The 17,207-nt window shown below is 43.5% G+C and overlaps 1 protein-coding gene and 1 non-coding gene across 2 annotated transcripts; one reads left to right on the top strand and one right to left on the bottom strand.

Annotated features, from left to right (window-relative positions):
* Positions 1-2,528: 2,528 nt before the first annotated feature.
* LOC125499153 (small nucleolar RNA R71) lies at positions 2,529-2,635 on the top strand. Its single transcript, XR_007275871.2, has one exon. It is a non-coding gene; the product is annotated as a small nucleolar RNA R71 (small nucleolar RNA).
* Positions 2,636-15,320: 12,685 nt separating this feature from the next.
* On the bottom strand, positions 15,321-16,187 carry LOC130591843 (uncharacterized). Its single transcript, XM_057395781.1, has 2 exons — positions 15,935-16,187; positions 15,321-15,805 (listed from the first exon to the last, which is right to left on the bottom strand). The coding sequence occupies exons 1-2, from the start codon at positions 16,185-16,187 to the stop codon at positions 15,321-15,323; spliced, it is 738 nt and encodes a 245-aa protein (XP_057251764.1).
* Between the last annotated feature and the right edge of the window lie 1,020 nt (positions 16,188-17,207).

Below are 17,207 nucleotides of genomic sequence, written 5' to 3'. Positions count from 1 at the left end.
CTTCCATAGAGTTCTCAATAAGACTGGAAAAAATTGCCATCATGCAACGCTGAAAAGTGGCAGGAGCATTACACAGTCCAAATGGCATCCTTCGATATGCAAAGGTGCCATAAGGACATGTGAATTTTCCTGGTCACTTGGATGAATAGGAATTTGGAAAAAACCAGAGTATCCATCCAACCAACAGAAAAAGGAATTTTTTGCCAGTCTTTCTAACATCTGATCAATGAAGGGGAGGGGAAAATGATCTTTGCGGGTGGCCTTATTCAATCTTCTATAATCAATACACATGCGCCACCCTGTCACAGTTCTAGTGGGAACTTGCTCACCCTTATCATTCTTGACAACGGTCATACCTCCTTTCTTAGGGACTACTTGAACAGGGCTAACCCACTTACTATCTGAGATAGGGTAGATTATACCTGCATCAAGCAATTTAAGAACCTCTTTCTTGACTACTTCCATCATATTTGGATTAAGTCTTCGTTGAGATTCTATAGAAGAAGCATGTTCGTCCTCAAGAATGATTTTGTGCATGCAAAATGAGGGATTAATACCCTTATATCATCAATGGTGTACCCAATGACATTCTTATATTTCCTTAAAATAGCAATTTTTCAATTTGAATGTCATCAAGCTCAGCATTAACAATAATAGGGATGTATCATTGGGACCCATGAAACATATTTCAAAGTAGAGGGAGAGGTTTCAGTTCTACCTTAGGAGGCGTAGTACTCTCCTTAGTTCCTCGAATGCAGCAATCCTGAGAGGTTTTCAGATTCATGGCTCGTGTCTCCTCTAGAAGTCTCTTGTATTCCTTAGTCTCCCAATCTTCCTCATCAGCACTACCCATCAAGACCGTTTGTAGCGAATCATCAGTTGCAGATTAAAGCCTCGGCTTCTATCACCTCATCAAGAGCATCCACTCTATAAACAGTTTCTCCCATAGAAGGAGAAGTCATGGAGTTTGTGAGTGTGTACTCCATCTTTCATCACCTACTTCAAAAGTGATTTTACCCTTCTTCATGTCAATAATGGCTCCAGCAGTGGCCAAAAAGGGTCTCCAAGAATATGGGAACTTGTGCATCCTCCTTCATCTCCAACGACAAAATCACAGGGAATAAAGAATTTACCCACTCGAAGAGGAACATCTTCAAGATACCAAGTGGAAACTTCACTGTCCTGTCAGCTAGTTGTAGAGAGATGCGTGTGGGTTTTAGTTCGCCCATGTTGAGTTGCTTGCAGATAGATAACGGCATGAGACTAACACTAGCCCCAAGATCACACAAGCATTCTTGATAGCAATATCTCCAAGCTTGACATGAATGGAATAGCTGCCCGGATCTCCTAGCTTTTCTGGAAGCTTATTCTGCAAAATAGCACTACACTCAGCAGTTAGTGAAACAGTGACATTTTCTTCAATTTTTCGTTTGTTAGAGAGCATGTCTTTCAAAAACTTAGCGTAGAAGGCATCTCAGATATGGCATCCAAGAAAGGTATGTTGATGTGTAGCTTCTTCAGGATGTCAAGGAACTTCCCATATTTCTTTTCAAGTTTTGCCTGTGCCAATCTTTGAGGGAACGGAACAGGTGGCTTGTATGGTTAATAGGAATGACAGTGGGTTCCTCCTTCTTAGTCTTCTTAGCCTCATCTTCCAAACCCGTCTTCCCTTGAACTTCCTCACTCAACTCTATAACCTCTTTTGCGGTATTCTTTTGCTCAGTGACCCTCCTTGTAGGCTCTTGCATTCTTTACCGCTCCTCAATGAAATGGCATTGATATCCCTTAGGATTTGGTTCAGTTTGCCCAGGAAGTTGGCCTGAAGGTTTAGAGAGGTGGCTTATTTGTTGGGCTAGTTGGGTCATCTGACTCTCCATCAACTTATTATGAGCAGTGATTTGTTGGAGAGAGTTGTTGGCTTGGTATTCAACTTGCTTAGCCTGAGAGGAAGCTAAATTCTCCATGATAGTCTCAAGGTTGGGTCGAGAGGATGATGATGAAGGGTTAAATGGTGGCTTTGTTGGAAACCAGGTGGCTGGGAGTAGTTGGTGTGTGGAGGTTGAGGTTGGTTATTTTTGTAGGAGAAATTTGGGTGATGCTTCCAACCTGGGTTAAATGTGTTTGAGTATGGGTTGTTTTGTGGCTTGTGTTTGTGTTAGGAGGGCATTGACATGCTCAGTTCCCGCTCCCAGTATTTATATTGACACTCAGTAAAGAGTGACCTTGCACTTCACAAATCTCACAAATAGGTGCTACGGTCCGCTACTCAACTGATCAACTTTAGCTGCCAAAACTTGCACAGTGTTAGTTAAAGTAGCAATAGCATCAACCTCATACTTACCTCCCTTTTTAGGGGCTCCACGAGAATACTCCAGTCATTCAGGTAATTGTTGGCAGCCATATCATCCAACAATGTCTTCGCGCTTCTGGAGTTTTTGCCATGAAAGTACCGCCAGATGCGGCATCAATAGAACTTCGAACTTCATGCTTCAGACCATTGTAGAATGTCTGAATCAGAACCACTCAGGAATGCCTGGTGTGGACACTGCCTTTGCAAAGCCTTGTATCTCTGCCATGCTTCATTAAGAGACTCCAATTCATGTTGTTGAAAGCCAGATATCTCGTTTCTGAACTTGGAAGTTCTCATAGGAGGGAAGAACTTGTAAAGAAAAGCCTTCTTCAGTTCTGGCCATGTGGCAATCTTCCTCACTTCTTCTTCCTTAAACCATTCCTTTGCTTCGTCCCTGAGAGAAAAAGGAAAAGCACAATACCGAATTAAATCATCAGAAACATTAGTTAATTTCAAAGTATTGCATTTTTCTAAAAAATTAGCCAAATGATCAGTAGGGCTCTCTTTGGGTGTTCCCGCATAGAATCCTGTGAGATAAACTGGATGAATTGTGGCTTGAGCTCGAAATGTGTGGCAGCGGTTGTTGGTCGTTATGGTGGTGGTGTCTCATCGGGCATAGCATATTCCCGTAGAGACTTTGGTGGTGCTTCGTCTCCCATTGGTGATTCTTGTTGTTGTTGTCTTCTTCGACCTCCTAATCTCCTTGCTGTAGCCTCGATCTCGCGATCAAGAGTAATCAGATCTTGTGAACCCTTGCTACGAGTGCGCATGCAACAAAAGACTGAAAGAAAAGAGATCAAACAGCAAATAGAGTGACAATGATCGAACAAAGACAGTTTAGCTAAATAAATCAAAGATAAACTAATCTAATACCGTTAGTCCCCGGCAACGCGCCAAAATTTGGTAGGCGTGTCGCGCACCTATCAAAAGTAATTCCTAACTAACTCCTAACTATGTAGCAGGCAAGTCAGGGTCGAATCCACAGGGACAAAAGTATCAAACACTAGTATCTTGACTCAATTAACTAAACAGTAACAATGATGAAAAGGTGTTGAACTAAGACTAACCTAAACTATGACAATTACTAGAACACACGATATAATCAATTAATTAAAACATCTAGAATTAAGCATCACCACTAGCATGACCAATACATGAATAATTTCCATCCAAATAAACATAATCAAGATTCAAGAGGAGTAATGCACCCTATAACTACCAAAGATCTCTCCCGAGTACCAATGGCTACTCTAAACAAGCAATCAAACCTATTCCCATGAATCATGCAAGAAAGAGCATTAAGCATAGCATCACAATTAAATTCCTAGCAATCCATCTAACTATTCCCATAGAAGATATTCATACCATTGATTGATCAACAAAACCATCTAGATTCAATTCCCATTGAAAAAAGATATACGGAGTCAAATCAAAATCACTATCCCTAGTATGATAATGAGCATAAGAACAATCCAATCAAACAAGAACAATTGATCACATAAACTTGGGATTAATGGAGAATTCATTATAATCATTGCTAGGGTTTACTTAACCCTAGATTAATAGACTACTCACACATAATTGAATAATAAAACAAATAATAAACAAATTAAAAGACATAATAATAATGAAGGAAAGAAGAGATTAAGAAAACTTAGTCTTTACTTGAAGAATCAAAGCGTAGTAATCAATGTTAACAATGGAGTAACTCAAAAGCTCTCTAAAAAGTTATAAAATGTATTCTCTATAAAAACGTAGTTTTTAACTCTAAGAAAAATAGTATTTATATGTCTGTAAATGGCGCAACACGCGCTCAAAACACCAAAAGATCGTCGCCCGACCGGCCCGGGCGGATTCCGCCTGACCGGGCGGTCGTCAGGTCTGATGCTTCTTCGTCGCGCCTGACCGGGCGCCTTTCAGCAGCATTTCGTGAATTATTCTTCGCCTCGCCCGACCGCCCGGGCGGATTTCGCCCGGTCGGGCCCGCAGGTAATGTTCTCTTGGCTGCTTTAATCTTCTGAAATTGGCTAAGTACATTCGCCCGACCGCCCGGGCGAATTTCGCCCGGTCGGGGCGGGAGAAATTTCTTCAACTTCGCTTCTGAATTCTGGCTAAGAAAACTCGCCCGACCCACCGGGGCAGATGTCGCCCGGTCGGGCGGTTACCAGGTTTTTAGCCCAATGCAAGATTTTTGCAACGTCCCGGCTTCTTGTCTCATGTAGTGATATAAAGATTAGGAAATGCACCAAAATATGTTTTCCTACAAAAATCAATTTGAAAACACAAACACACTACAAGACACACATTAGTACTAAAACGGGCTCCGAAGAGCGTTTTATACCAATAATTCATGTAGAACTCATTAACCAGAGAAGAATTAAACACATTCTTGTAGAACTCTCCAATCCTAGTCCTGGCAGGATCCATCCTAGGTTGTTGTAGTAGCCATAAGCCTACCAAAGTGGAAGTTAAAAGTATTCAGAAAATTTTGTTGTTGAGAAAAAATGCACACAGATTATATTATAGTAGAATTCAGCAGCTAATTCAAGGGAAATTCAATATAAGTGTTAAAATTCACTAGCTAGTTCAGGGGAAATTCAAGACAATTTGAGTTTTTTCTTACTCGAGTTTCAAGGCACATCATAACACATATAATTGTATGGTCTGGATTGTTATCTTAAACATTCACATTACAACCAATTAGAAGATGCTCAAAAGAAAAAAAATTGCCTTTTTTAGAAATTTGTAATTAATTCAGCATAACGGCAACATATATTTCTTTCTCCTTTTCAAAATGTGCTTATCAGAAATTTGTTGTTTCGTTGGTGATTCAGACTATGTTGTTTTAAGCTTTAGTACTAATCACCCTTGTTCGTTGTATTATTGGTTTTGCAGTTCGTTGAATAGAACATATGAGAAACTTAAGATATTCCTTTCATTTAGCTTAGTGAAAAAGGCCCAATAATTCTATCAGGATGATCAGTTGATGAAAAAAGAGGTACAAAGGTTATGTGATGCTTATATTGTATGTCTTTTTAAATTTCTTCTCTTTCTCCATGGTTATGTGATGCTTATCTTATTGTTCCTGTACTGATGGTGGGATTATATCTTCTCTTGATTTTGTATCATGTTTTCTTTTATGATTTTATCAAATATTCGAAGACTGTAGACAGAAGCAAAGTAAAAGTTTGTTTACATATTTGCCTAGAACAATATAGGCTTGAAACAAAAATAGAGATTGCCAAACAGGTTAATCTTACTAACAATAACAAACAAATAAGGAACAAAAATAATTGTTTCTTCTTAGTACAATAATTGGTAAAGTAAATGAATCATAATCACAAAACTAGAAGTTAAGAACCCAAAACTACAGTGTTATAAGACAATAAGAATGCACTTTTCAAAAGCTAGCTCAAGAGGAGGAGAGCCCATTGTCCTATATAAACCACACACCAACCTCCCATACGGTCGATGTGGAATCATTCCCTTGGGATCAATTCATAACATTCACACCACCATAAGGACCAACGTCCTCGTTGGTCACGGTTGGCTGGTTCCAAGCCACCACTTTGTGGGCCACCACTCCGAGGTTTTGCTCTGATACCATTTGTTATAAAATAATAGGAATGCACTTTCCAAAAGCTAGCTCCAGAGGAGGAGAGTCCATTATCCTATATAAACCACACACTAACCTCCCATACGGTCGATGTGGGATCCTTTCTCTGGATCAGTCCATAACGTTTGGTGGCCCACAGAGTGGTGGCCTAGAACTAGCCAGCCGTGACCAATGTGGTCGTGACCAACGAGGACGTTGGTCCTTATTGGGGGACGAATGTTATGGACCGATCACAAGGAAATGATCTCACATTGATCATATGAGAGGTTGGTGTGTGGTTTATATAGGACCATAGGCTCTCCTCGTCTTAAGCTAGCTTTTGTGCATTCCTATTGTCCTATAACAAATGGTATCAGAGCCCTAGAACCAGCCAGCTGTGACCAACGTGGTCGTGACCAAAGAGGACGTTGGACCTTATGGGGAGACAAATGTTATGGACCGATCAGAGGGAAAGGACCCCACATCGACCGTATGGGAGGTTGGTGTTACGTAGTATGAAACTAGTAATTTAATACAACAACTCCCAACAACAGGTTCTCAATTTGGTGACTTGTGCAACAATGATTGGACTCGAATCCCGATCTGGAACTCCAACTAGCCACCTGCAAAAAGGAACCCACCCTGGAGGTTTAATTTGGGTGGTATTTCCCCCTCCGATGCTTAAGTCAGATATCAGAGATATGAAGGAACTTTTAGAGAGAGAAAGTAGAGAGAGAAAGTAGAGAGAGAATTTACAGCAGAATAACAATACTATCCTCTGAAAAACGTACCTTTGCCCTGATTTCAAGGACTATTTATACTGTTTGAAATGACTGTTGTACCTTGATATCACCCTAATTTGGGAGTAACTGATTGGCTAAGCAATAATAACATGACACGTGGCAAGTGCTGATTGGTGAGTTCAATTCACTCTATTGTAGAATCAGGCTTTACTTGCATTGGGCCTAAGTAATTTTAGGGCCACAAGGGAGTTTTTCAGTACACCTTTTACTCAGAAAAGTGTACTCTAGCCCAAATAACCTGCAGACCTATGTACTTTCTTTTCATAAGCAAATGCCACATGTAAGGCCAGGATGGTGCCACGTGTCATCATCGTAGCCACTGATTTTCAGGCTACAACATTTGCCCCTTAAAAGAGGAAGTTACCATGTAGGCGCCAAGACGGTTGGTTTCCTCTTTTAACCGACCTGAACTGCCCTTCGTTTTTTCAAAAAAGGAGGCGCCATTTAGCCGGTCATACTAGGTCAACCTTCAGAGACCATTTGGAGGCAACGATCACTTTTTATCGGATGAGGGGGTCACTTTTACCTCCCTATAAATATGAACCTTTGTCGCTTCTGGAATCATTTTAACATCCTTGAGGGATTTTCTTGAGAGAGAGACTCTGCAATTTTTACTGAGCTTTTAGAGAGAGAAGTTACTCCCGTCCAAGCTCCTGCTAATTGTTCTTGAAATCGTCCGAGGTTTCATCCAGCTCGTCCTTGACATTCGTCCGAGCATTTTCTGCAGGTATTACTTTATTCACTTCCCTTGTATTTTCCCGCATTTTTTAAGAAAATGGATAAGTCTTCTTCATCGAATTATCCCTGTCGCTCAAGGGTTGGTATTGACCCTAGAAAAAGAGGGTCTGTCTTCCTCGGCACATTCTAGAGTTGGACCTATCTCGGCCGGACATGCATTCTTTTTCTTTAGTCATGGACGGCAAAGTCAAACGACCCAGTCATTACCTGTGCAGGGTAATCTGGCGCGCGTCAAGCAAACGGCTCGCATCAGACGAGGGGTTAACCTTCCGGCCTCCAGCTCAGAAATGCAGGCATCCACTAGACGAATTCCCGCTGACGGGGAACGCGAAGTCCAAAACGACCGTCCAGAAATCCCCCATCCTTCCCCTGGAAGCGTCCAGGAAGAGGCTATTGCCAGGAGGTCTCCCGACCCCAGTCCGTCCATAATGGAGGCGGCCACTAATGAGGTTAGCGAGATGAGGCTTCCTCTAGTCCAGCGAGTGAGTCGGAGGAGCCGTCCACTACTTCTTCTGAAATTAGGCGCCGGCTAGGACCTCTTTCTGACCCTAGATTCATCCTGGCCGATAATACTTGGCTAGGACGAGTAGGTTCTGACCTTAGGCCTTTCTCTGCGACCATGCCTATGCCGGATTACCGTTTCGTCCTCCATGGCCGAGAGGACACCATACTTAGCGCCCATTCGGGCCATTTTGCCGTTTACCGCCTTGCTCTAGATGTTGGCTTACGCTTTCCTCTTCACCCTTTTATTAGCCAACTTCTTCATTATTACAACATAGGCCACAATCAACTTGCCCTGAACTCTTGGCAAAATATTTTGACCTTCTTGGCCGTTTGTGAGCTGAAGGGGGTTGATCCTTCATTGACCGCCTTCTCCCAAATCCACTATGCTTCCAAAGTTCCTAAAACAGTAGAAGGAAGTTGGTTCAGCGTGACGAATTCCAAGATGCACTCATGGAAGGCCGAATTCCTATTCGTCCAGGCGCCTCAAGAAGCGGTTGCTAGACGGCTTCGCTATTTCAGCCGAAGTACCACCAATACTGGACGAATGGCGTCCTACTTAGAGCTGGAGAGTAATTCGGCTGAAGAGATGATGGAATACTTCAGAATTTCGGAGTATTCCATTAACAATACCTCTTTTAAGGGTCTGTCCAATTGGATCCCATTTAAAGAGATGTTCTACCATGATAACTTCCTGGTTGCTGCCGGCTTGCGGCAGGCCGAGGATAGAGGTATAATACGTTTATCTTTCCTAAGTAGAACTTTCGTCTTAATTATCATTCGTCTAACTTAACTTCTTCCTTCTTTCTTTTTTGCAGATTCGGCCAGAGCTAAACTGAAAAGGTCTTGGATAGGAGATATGAGCTCGGCCAGATTCACAAACTCCCTCTGGAAGGAGTTCAGCAAATTCGGCGCTGAGAAGAGGACGGATACACTAGTATACTTTGTAAAAATTTTCCTTTTCTTCTCTTTTTTTTTTTTTGACGGACTCCTACTACGAGAAGCAAAACGTCCTGCATTAACTCTGGACGAGTTCCCTCCATATGGGGCAGAACGTCCAAAGTTGATTTTGGACGGCTTTCGCCTTCAAAGGACAGAACGTCCTGAATTGACTTCTTGACGAGCTCCCTCTTTGTGGGGCAGAACGTCCAGGCTTGATTCTAGACGGCTTTCGTCTTCAAAGGACAGAACGTCCTGAATTGACTTCTGGACGAGCTCCCTCTTTGTGGAGCAGAACGTCCGGGGTTGATTCTGGACGTCTTCCTTCTTCAAAGGACAGAACGTCTTGGGATGATTTGGACGAGCTCCCTCTTTGTGGAGCAGAACGTCCAAGGTTGATTCTGGACGTCTTCCTTCTTCAAAGGACAGAACATTCAGAATAATCTTGACGCCTTCCTTTCTCTTCTCCCCTTAATTGCCTTTGACTAACATTTTTTCTTTTAACTTTTTCAGAAAAATGCCCCAACGTCCAAGGCGTTAGCAGAGAAAGCGGCCTCAAAGAAGAGACCGGCCACAACTGGTGATGCACCACCACCCAAGACATCCAAAGGCTTCACGACCAAGAAGAAGAAGCCCTCCCGGCCTGCACCCAAAGTGGTGATTTCTATCCTGGCTTAGGATGACTCTCCGGCTACCGAGGAGAGGGCCATGATTCCTTATGCCGGCCCCATCGACTAGACTCATCCTCTTAAATCTGAGCAACCAGAAGCGGTTGCCCAATTTGACGGGCCAGAAGCTAAGCCTGCTCAGCCGGACGCGGCTTTAGACGGGTCGGCTTATACTGGACCAGTCACCAAGCTGGTAGGCCAGATGCCGGAGGCATATAGGACGGCCTCCCGTTCTTCTGGTGAGTCTTATTACTCAAACATAGTTAGAATATTGTGCGTAGGCGGGCGACCAATGAGTCCCTCCAACCGTTAGACTGTCGTTATACCCGTCCGAAATACTGACGAGTCACCTATTTCAGATAAGGGAAAGGGAATCGCTGAGGAAGCTCCAGCCGGCTCTCCCACTCTTTCGGACGATGAGTCCTCGACTGCTTTTGCGAGGATGACATTGGCCGATCGTGATAAGCTCAAGCATGTGCTTTTCAAATGCTTTCCTGAACCTTACCTAAAGGGTTTGAGGGGAGCCTCATCGAGACATGTTGGCTATATGTCCCAACTCGCTGCCGAGTTATGCCTTTCTTCTTTAGACGCTAGATTTCCATACTTGTAAATTTTATTACTCTGCCATCGTCCTAACCATGCTTCTTCTTTCTTCCTTTAGTTGTTTGCTCGCAACATTATAACCGGAGACTGGGCAAAGCTTTTGAGGAAAGAGAATAAGAAGCTCGTCTAGGACGTTACCAAGGCAGCCAACCATGCTCAATCAACAGTCCAAGAAAGCCTGGGAGGAGCGGTCGGCCAAAATAGAGTCCCAGAACAAGACTTACCTACTTAGGTTGACTGAACTCTTGGACGAGAAGGACGCTCTGGAACGCTCTCTCAAGGACGAGAGAAACGCAACCCTGCTAGCCGGGGGGGAGCTTCGGAGAGAGAATCGTTATCTCCGAGGGAAAAACCAGGCCTTGGCTAATGAGGTTGACTCCACTTTTGAGGCGGCCAAGGAGTCGCTGAAGGAGGTGATCGAGACTTCTCGATCCTGGGCTGTGAAAGCTTTTGAAATGTTAGCCGAGGAGGAGGACATCCCTAGATTCGTCCGGCGGCTAGATTTCCAGGAGAGCGTCCAGAAGGCTGCTATGCCGGGGAGGAACTGCCATCTTTCAACAGTCTTCAGATGACGAAGAAGGAGAGGAAGAAGCCCAACCCGATACTCAAGACGAGAACAACACTGATCCTCCAGAGCCTTAGTCTTCTCTTTTCTTCCCATAGTCTTGGCCTTGGGCCTTTTGTACTTTGTAAACTTTTTTTTCAGTTTATTGCTTTGATTTTCTTTTTGTATTTTTTAGACTAGTTTGTAATCTTTTCTTTTATCTATAAAAGAGTTATCTTTTTCTATCTTCAAAGCTTCATAATTTTATGCCCAGGACGCCTTGCTTTTGATCCAATTATTTATGCCAAGTATAAAAACAATTCGTCCTAACACACTTTGTTCGATCAAACAGCTCTAATTGGCCGAATACTTCATGACAAGTTAAAACCTGTAAGAATTTATAAGTAAAAACTATGTCCGGCTTGAATTTTGGCTATTATTCGTCATTGAACAAGGACTTAGTTATCTGTAGCATATTAGGTTCCCATATGCCCCCCTTCTTGGACGAAGAGGTCTAAGTGACCCTTAGTTTCAAGAATAAGGACAATAATTTTGCTAAATAACTTTGGACATTTAATGAAGGTTATTGTAACCCGTCCATCCTTGTTAAATTGTGAAATAACTTGTTCCTTTACTAAGGTTGTTATTTCTAAGTATGGCTTTTGGACGGAGAGTAGGGTACCATTTCTAAGGCGTCCTAATTCCAGCCGACCTTGTTTAGGAGATGTTTAACTCTTTAAGTAAACATGGTGTAGGCCGATTCCATGTACTTATCCTTATAAGGATGATAACATGTTTGGCCGATCTCCTAATAGAAGGTGTTTTTACTTGCTGCTCTGTTTTATTAGTTAGTTCGGACAATAGTATGCATTTTTAGTTAAACAAGGCAAACAAATCAAACAGAGAGACAGTCATAAGATAGAAGTAGAGTTGTATTATATGAATTTCGCTTGGCTGGAAACCAAGATACATGTATACATTTCTACTTTTTCATTGTTGGCTACTAAGAAAAGATGAGACTTTCTTGATATATTTTTACACAAAGTATTTTTTCAAAGTATCAGAGTTCCACATCCTAGGAATAGAACAACCGTCCATGCTTTCCAGACGAAAGGTGTCATTCTGAACTTCTTCGACGATTTTGTAGGGGCCCTCCCAGTTTGGAGTGAGCTTGCCCAGCTCCTTGGCTCGGCCTACTGCTTCCATTTTCCTCAGGACGAGGTCTCCTTTTTTCAATGGCCGCCTAGCTACTCTTTTGTTAAATTCTCGAGCCATTCTTAGCTTGTAGAGTTGCTTCCTTAGCAGCGCATTGCCCCTGACTTCGGGAACTAGATCTAGGGCCGTCCGAAGAGTAGCCCAGTTGGCATCCTCTGAGTACATCATGACTCGCAGAGTTGGTTCCTCAACTTCAATGGGGAGAACGGCCTCTGAGCCATAGACTAGCATGAATGGGGTTTCTCCAGTTGAGTTCTTGGCCGTTGTTCTTATTGACCACAAAACCAACTGTAACTCTTCAACCCATAACCCTCTTGCATTATCCAACTTCTTTTTGATTCCGGCCGATAAGATCTTATTAAAATCTTCAACCTTCCCATTGGCTTGAGGATGAGCAACTGCAGCAAAGTGGGCTTTACTTCCTTGGTCGGCCAGCCATTGACGAAGCTTAGGTGTTTCAAACTGTGGTCCGTTGTCAAAAACAATGGATTGGGGCATACCAAACCTTGTGATGAGATTCTTCCAGACGAGTCCTTTGACGTCGTTGGTGGTAATGCCTCTCACAGCCTCAGCTTCCACCCATTTGGTGAAATAGTCGACGGTAACTATCACAAACTTTTTCTGGCCGGCTGCTATAGGAAAGGGGCCAAGAATATCCATTCCCCATTTAGCAAAGGGAAGAGGAAAAAGGACTGGAGTAAGGTAGTTGGACGGCTTCTGATATATGTTGCCATGCTTTTGACAACTATCACATTTCATGGCATAGAGGAAGGCGTCCTCCTTGAAGGTCGGCCAAAAATAACCAGTTCTTAGAGCTTTTTCTCCTAAAGCCCTCCCCCCCAATATGGGAAGCACAGGCTCCTTCATGCAGCTCTTTCAGAACTTCCAATCCCTCCTTTCTCGCGATACATTTGAGAAGAGGCCGGTTGTAAGATTTCTTGTATAAAGTCCCATTCCATAACTCAAACCACTTGTCCCTTGCCTTCATATACTTAGCCTCCAGGGGATCAAGGGGTAACCGGCCTGATTCCTTATAGTCAATAATGGGGCTCATCCAATCGTCTTCCCGCTAAGAAATAGGACCTCCTTTGAATCAATGCTCTTTGCCGCCTTGACCTCCCAAAAGACAGTTCTTGGCCCATCCCCCTCAGCCGAATTGGGTAGTTTGGAGAGGGCATCAGCTTGATGATTTTCAGATCCTGGTATTTGGTCGAGCACAAACCGTTTTAAAGACTTTACTTCTTCTTTTATCAAGTTCATATACTTACTCATAGACATCTCCATGCATTCAAAATCTCCATTAACCTAACTGACTACTAGCAGAGAGTCTGTTTCTGCCTCAATTTCCAAGGCTCCGGCCGCTTTACACATTTTGATGCCGGCTAAGAGAGCTTCATACTCTGCTTCATTGTTCGAAGCCTGGAATTGAAGCTTCATGGCATATTCAAACTTGTCCCCTTCTGGCGACTGGAAGATGATACCAGCCCCACAACCATTGGCTGTGGATGACCCATCTACCATCAGAGTCCAATGCCGCTTTCCCTCAGCTGGGTCCTGGATGTGTTCTATTGTAGGCCGAGTAAGCTCTACACTTGAATCGGCCAAAGCTTGACCCTTAATTGCCTTCCTAGGCTCAAATGACAAGTCAAACATATTAAGCTCCACGGCCCACCTTAACATTCGTCCACCTGCGTCCATCTTGTGCAAAACTTGCTTCAAAGGCTGGTCAGTGTATATGAGGATGCTATGAGCAAGGAAGTATGGTCTTAACTTTCGGCTGGCCATCACCAGTGCTAGGCCGAACTTCTCAATCAAGGAATACCTCCCTTCCGCATCTTTTAGCATATGGCTAACAAAATAAACAGGTATTTGTACTAAGTCTCTTTCAGCTAAGAGAACAGCACTTACCGCAAAGGGATATACGACAAGGTATACATACAATTTTTCTCCTTCGGCCGGACTGATTAGCATGGGCAATTGCGAAGGTGGTCTTTCACCTGCTAAAGCGCTTCTTCTGCTTCTTTAGTCCATTCAAACTTTGCATTCTTTTTTATTGTTGCGAAGAAGTGATGACACTTATCACCAGATTTTGATAAAAACCGTCCAAGAGCGGCCATACATCCTGTCAAACGCTGGACATCCTTGATCCTGGACGGAGAGGTCATGCTCAAAATTTCTTGAATTTTGTCAGGGTTGGCCTTAATTCCTCGTTGATCGACCAAGAACCCTAAAAACTTCCCATCTACTACCCTAAATACGCACTTCTGGGGATTGAGTTTTAGCTTGTACTTTATCAACGTCATGAACGTTTCTCTTAAGTCATCCAAATGATCCATCTCCTTTCGGCTCTTGACGATCATATCGTCAATATAAGCCTCCATATTCCTCCCTAATTGCGGCTGAAAGACAGTGTTGATAAGTCTCTGAAAGGTGGCCGGTGCATTCCTCAGGCCGAAGGGTATCCTAAGCCAGCCATATAGCCCCTTTTCAGTAATGAAAGAAGTCTTATCCTGATCGTCTGGCCACATAGGGATTTGATGGAAGCCGGAATAGGCGTCCATGAAACTTAGTAGCGCATGCCCTGCTGTGGAGTCTACCAGCTGATCAATCTTAGGCAGAGGGAAACTGTCTTTAGGACAGGCCTTGTTCAAATCAGTATAGTCAACACACATCCTCCAAGTACCATTCGGCTTGGGAACCATGTCCACATTGGCTATCTAATCCGGATAATAGGTTTTTCGGATGAATTTGGACTTTAGCAGTTTCTGGACCTCCTGATCAACTGCTTGGTTTCTGGCTGGACCCAGGTGCCTCTTTTTCTGTCGGAATGGCTTATGCCCCGGCTCTATGTTCAGCTTATGCACCGCAACTTCGGGATCAATACCTGGCATCTCCTCCACCGTATAAGCAAAGACATCTTCAAATTCTTTTAACAATGCAACCAAGGCGTCCTTGGTCTATGGACCTAGTGTTTGATCCAATTTTGAACGTCCTTTCTGGACGATCTGGACTCAAGCAAATCTCGACTGGACTTTCTACTGCCTCTGGACGTTCTAGTCCTAAGCTCATGATAGTCATAACTTCTTCGGATGAATTCTTTTCTTCCTTAATAGCCAAGCATCTCCTTTTCTTGCTCGGCAGAAGCATTGACAGCTTGCCCTCTGGGAGAGGCCTTGCTTGTGCTTTCCCTACCTTTTGTTTCAACTCATTTATATGGCCTTTCATCTTTTCGGCCGAATCATCCTCCATGGCCTTTGGCCGTTCTGATTTCTCCTTCTATGATGATGGTCTCAAAGTAGTAAGATAACATTCTCTTGCCGCCTGCTGATCTCCATACAATGATCCGATTTTACCATCATCACACTCAAATTTCATGAGCATTAGATGAGTTACGATGGCAGCTTTGATGTGGTTTAAGGTAGGTCGTTCGAGGACGACATTGTATGCGTACTACCAGGAACTTCACAAAAAGCGTCCTCGCGGCATCTATATCTCCTACCCTGACGGGTAGGGTAACTGTTTCCATGGGATGAATAACCCCATCGTTGAAGCCGGTTATCGGGTGATTGACAGGGACTAAATCATTCTCATCAAACCTCAATCTTGACAAGCAATCCGCGCTGATGATATCGGTAGAACTTCCTGTGTCAATCAGGATCCGTCTTACCTTGAGATTAGCAATCTTCATTTCAACCACTAGTGGGTCGTCATGAGGGGTTCTTATCTTTCCTCTATCCTGCTCGTTGACCACTATTTTGGGGAAAGGATCAGACTTTGCCTGATTAGTGAGCATCACCTGGCTGAGTTCCCTTAGATAATTTTTGTGGCCGCGAGTTGTAGGACCTCCGGCTGCAAATCCCCCAGAAATTACCATCACCACGTCTTCATCCGTGCTTTCGTCATCTTTCCTTCTTCCCTGACGATTGTCTTTTTTCTGGAATTTTCATCCTGACGAAGGTAGATAAGAGTTCATTTTACCCTTTCGGGCTAGATCCTCCAATGCTCTCTTGAGATGCTTGCACTTATTCGTCTCATGACCACAATCTTTGTGGAAATGACAGTACTTACTTTTGTCCCTGTTTTTGTAGGGCGTCTTCATTTCTGCCGGTGCCTTCAACTCATGCTGATCCTTGATTTCCATGAGAATGGAATACTGATCCTTGTTGAACTCTATGGGCTCAACTGAGGCTGCCAGTTCAGATCTTCTGCTCCTCTTGGAAGAAGTTGTCATTGAAGTCATTGCCCAAGTTCCAGGTTTCTTGGGGAGACTATTTTTTGGCTGAATAGCCTCTTCAACTTTCTATGCCTCCGACTGTTTTGCTTCTGCACAAACTTTCGTGGCATGGATAAAAGCTTCGGTCTCTTTAAGAGCATCTGTTAAGGTGGTTATCTTCTTTTTCACCAAATCAAATTTAAAACTGCCAGGTCTCGACCTCGATGAAGGCGTCAAACGCCACTCCAGCATTCAGATCCTGGATCTGCAATGCTTCAAATTAAACATCTTCACATAACTCCTTAGGGATTCTTTAGGCCCTTGAACTACCTTTCCCAAATGCATGCTTGTCTTTTGTTCTTGATGATTTGCCACAAAATGGCTGGTAAACAATATATTAAGCTCAGTAAAATTATTCATTGAATTAGGAGGAAGGTTGTTAAACCACTTCTGCGCCACTCCTTTCAATGTGGTTGGAAAATTGTTACACCATGTAGCATCATCAACTCCCTGGACGTACATCTGGTGTTTGTATGCTGACAAATTATCGTCTGGATCTGTAGTACCATCAAAAGGTTCAATCGTCGGAAGCTTAACCTTTGGGAATGGAGGGGACTCCATGATTATGACCGAGAAAGGAGTCGGCCAATCGATCCTGAGTGCCCCAGCATGTCCCTAAGTGGGTATGTGCTCCCGACGATATTCCCTAAGTACTGGGTTTGAAGAGGTGTTGGCTACGACCTGACGCCTGTACACCATAGGTTGTATCACTGTTTTTTCTTGCCTTGGCTGAATAGCCGAAGGCCCATGACTTCTTCTTGCTGTCTTAGACGGAACTCTCAATGAAGGATCCTTCATGTAAGGAGTAGAGCCTGAGGCTGAACGCTGAAGAACAGCAGCCCTCTTGGCCTCCAGGTACTCCCTAGCATCTGTCTCCATCTTGTGACCAGTGGGAGGAATGTTCTCTCCTGGACGGACTACCAACTTCCAGTCCATCTTCCTTCTTGGTTCACTGACAGCTGGCTGCTTTCCCTTGGA

Source organism: Beta vulgaris, chromosome 6, assembly GCF_026745355.1.
Source record: "Beta vulgaris subsp. vulgaris cultivar EL10 chromosome 6, EL10.2, whole genome shotgun sequence".
Classification (NCBI taxonomy): Eukaryota; Viridiplantae; Streptophyta; class Magnoliopsida; order Caryophyllales; family Amaranthaceae; genus Beta; species Beta vulgaris.
Note: the sequence above shows the minus strand (reverse complement) of the source record. Positions and strands in the feature narration are given on the sequence as shown.

Bases quoted from the DNA above. Each gene is read 5' to 3' on its own strand.
- LOC130591843 (XM_057395781.1), bottom strand. From the start codon at position 16,187: ATGACAACTTCTTCCAAGAGGAGCAGAAGATCTGAACTGGCAGCCTCA. The intron at 15,806-15,934 runs GTAAAATGAACT...GGGGATTTGCAG, and splicing joins GGAGGATCTAGCCCGAAAGG to CCGGAGGTCCTACAACTCGC.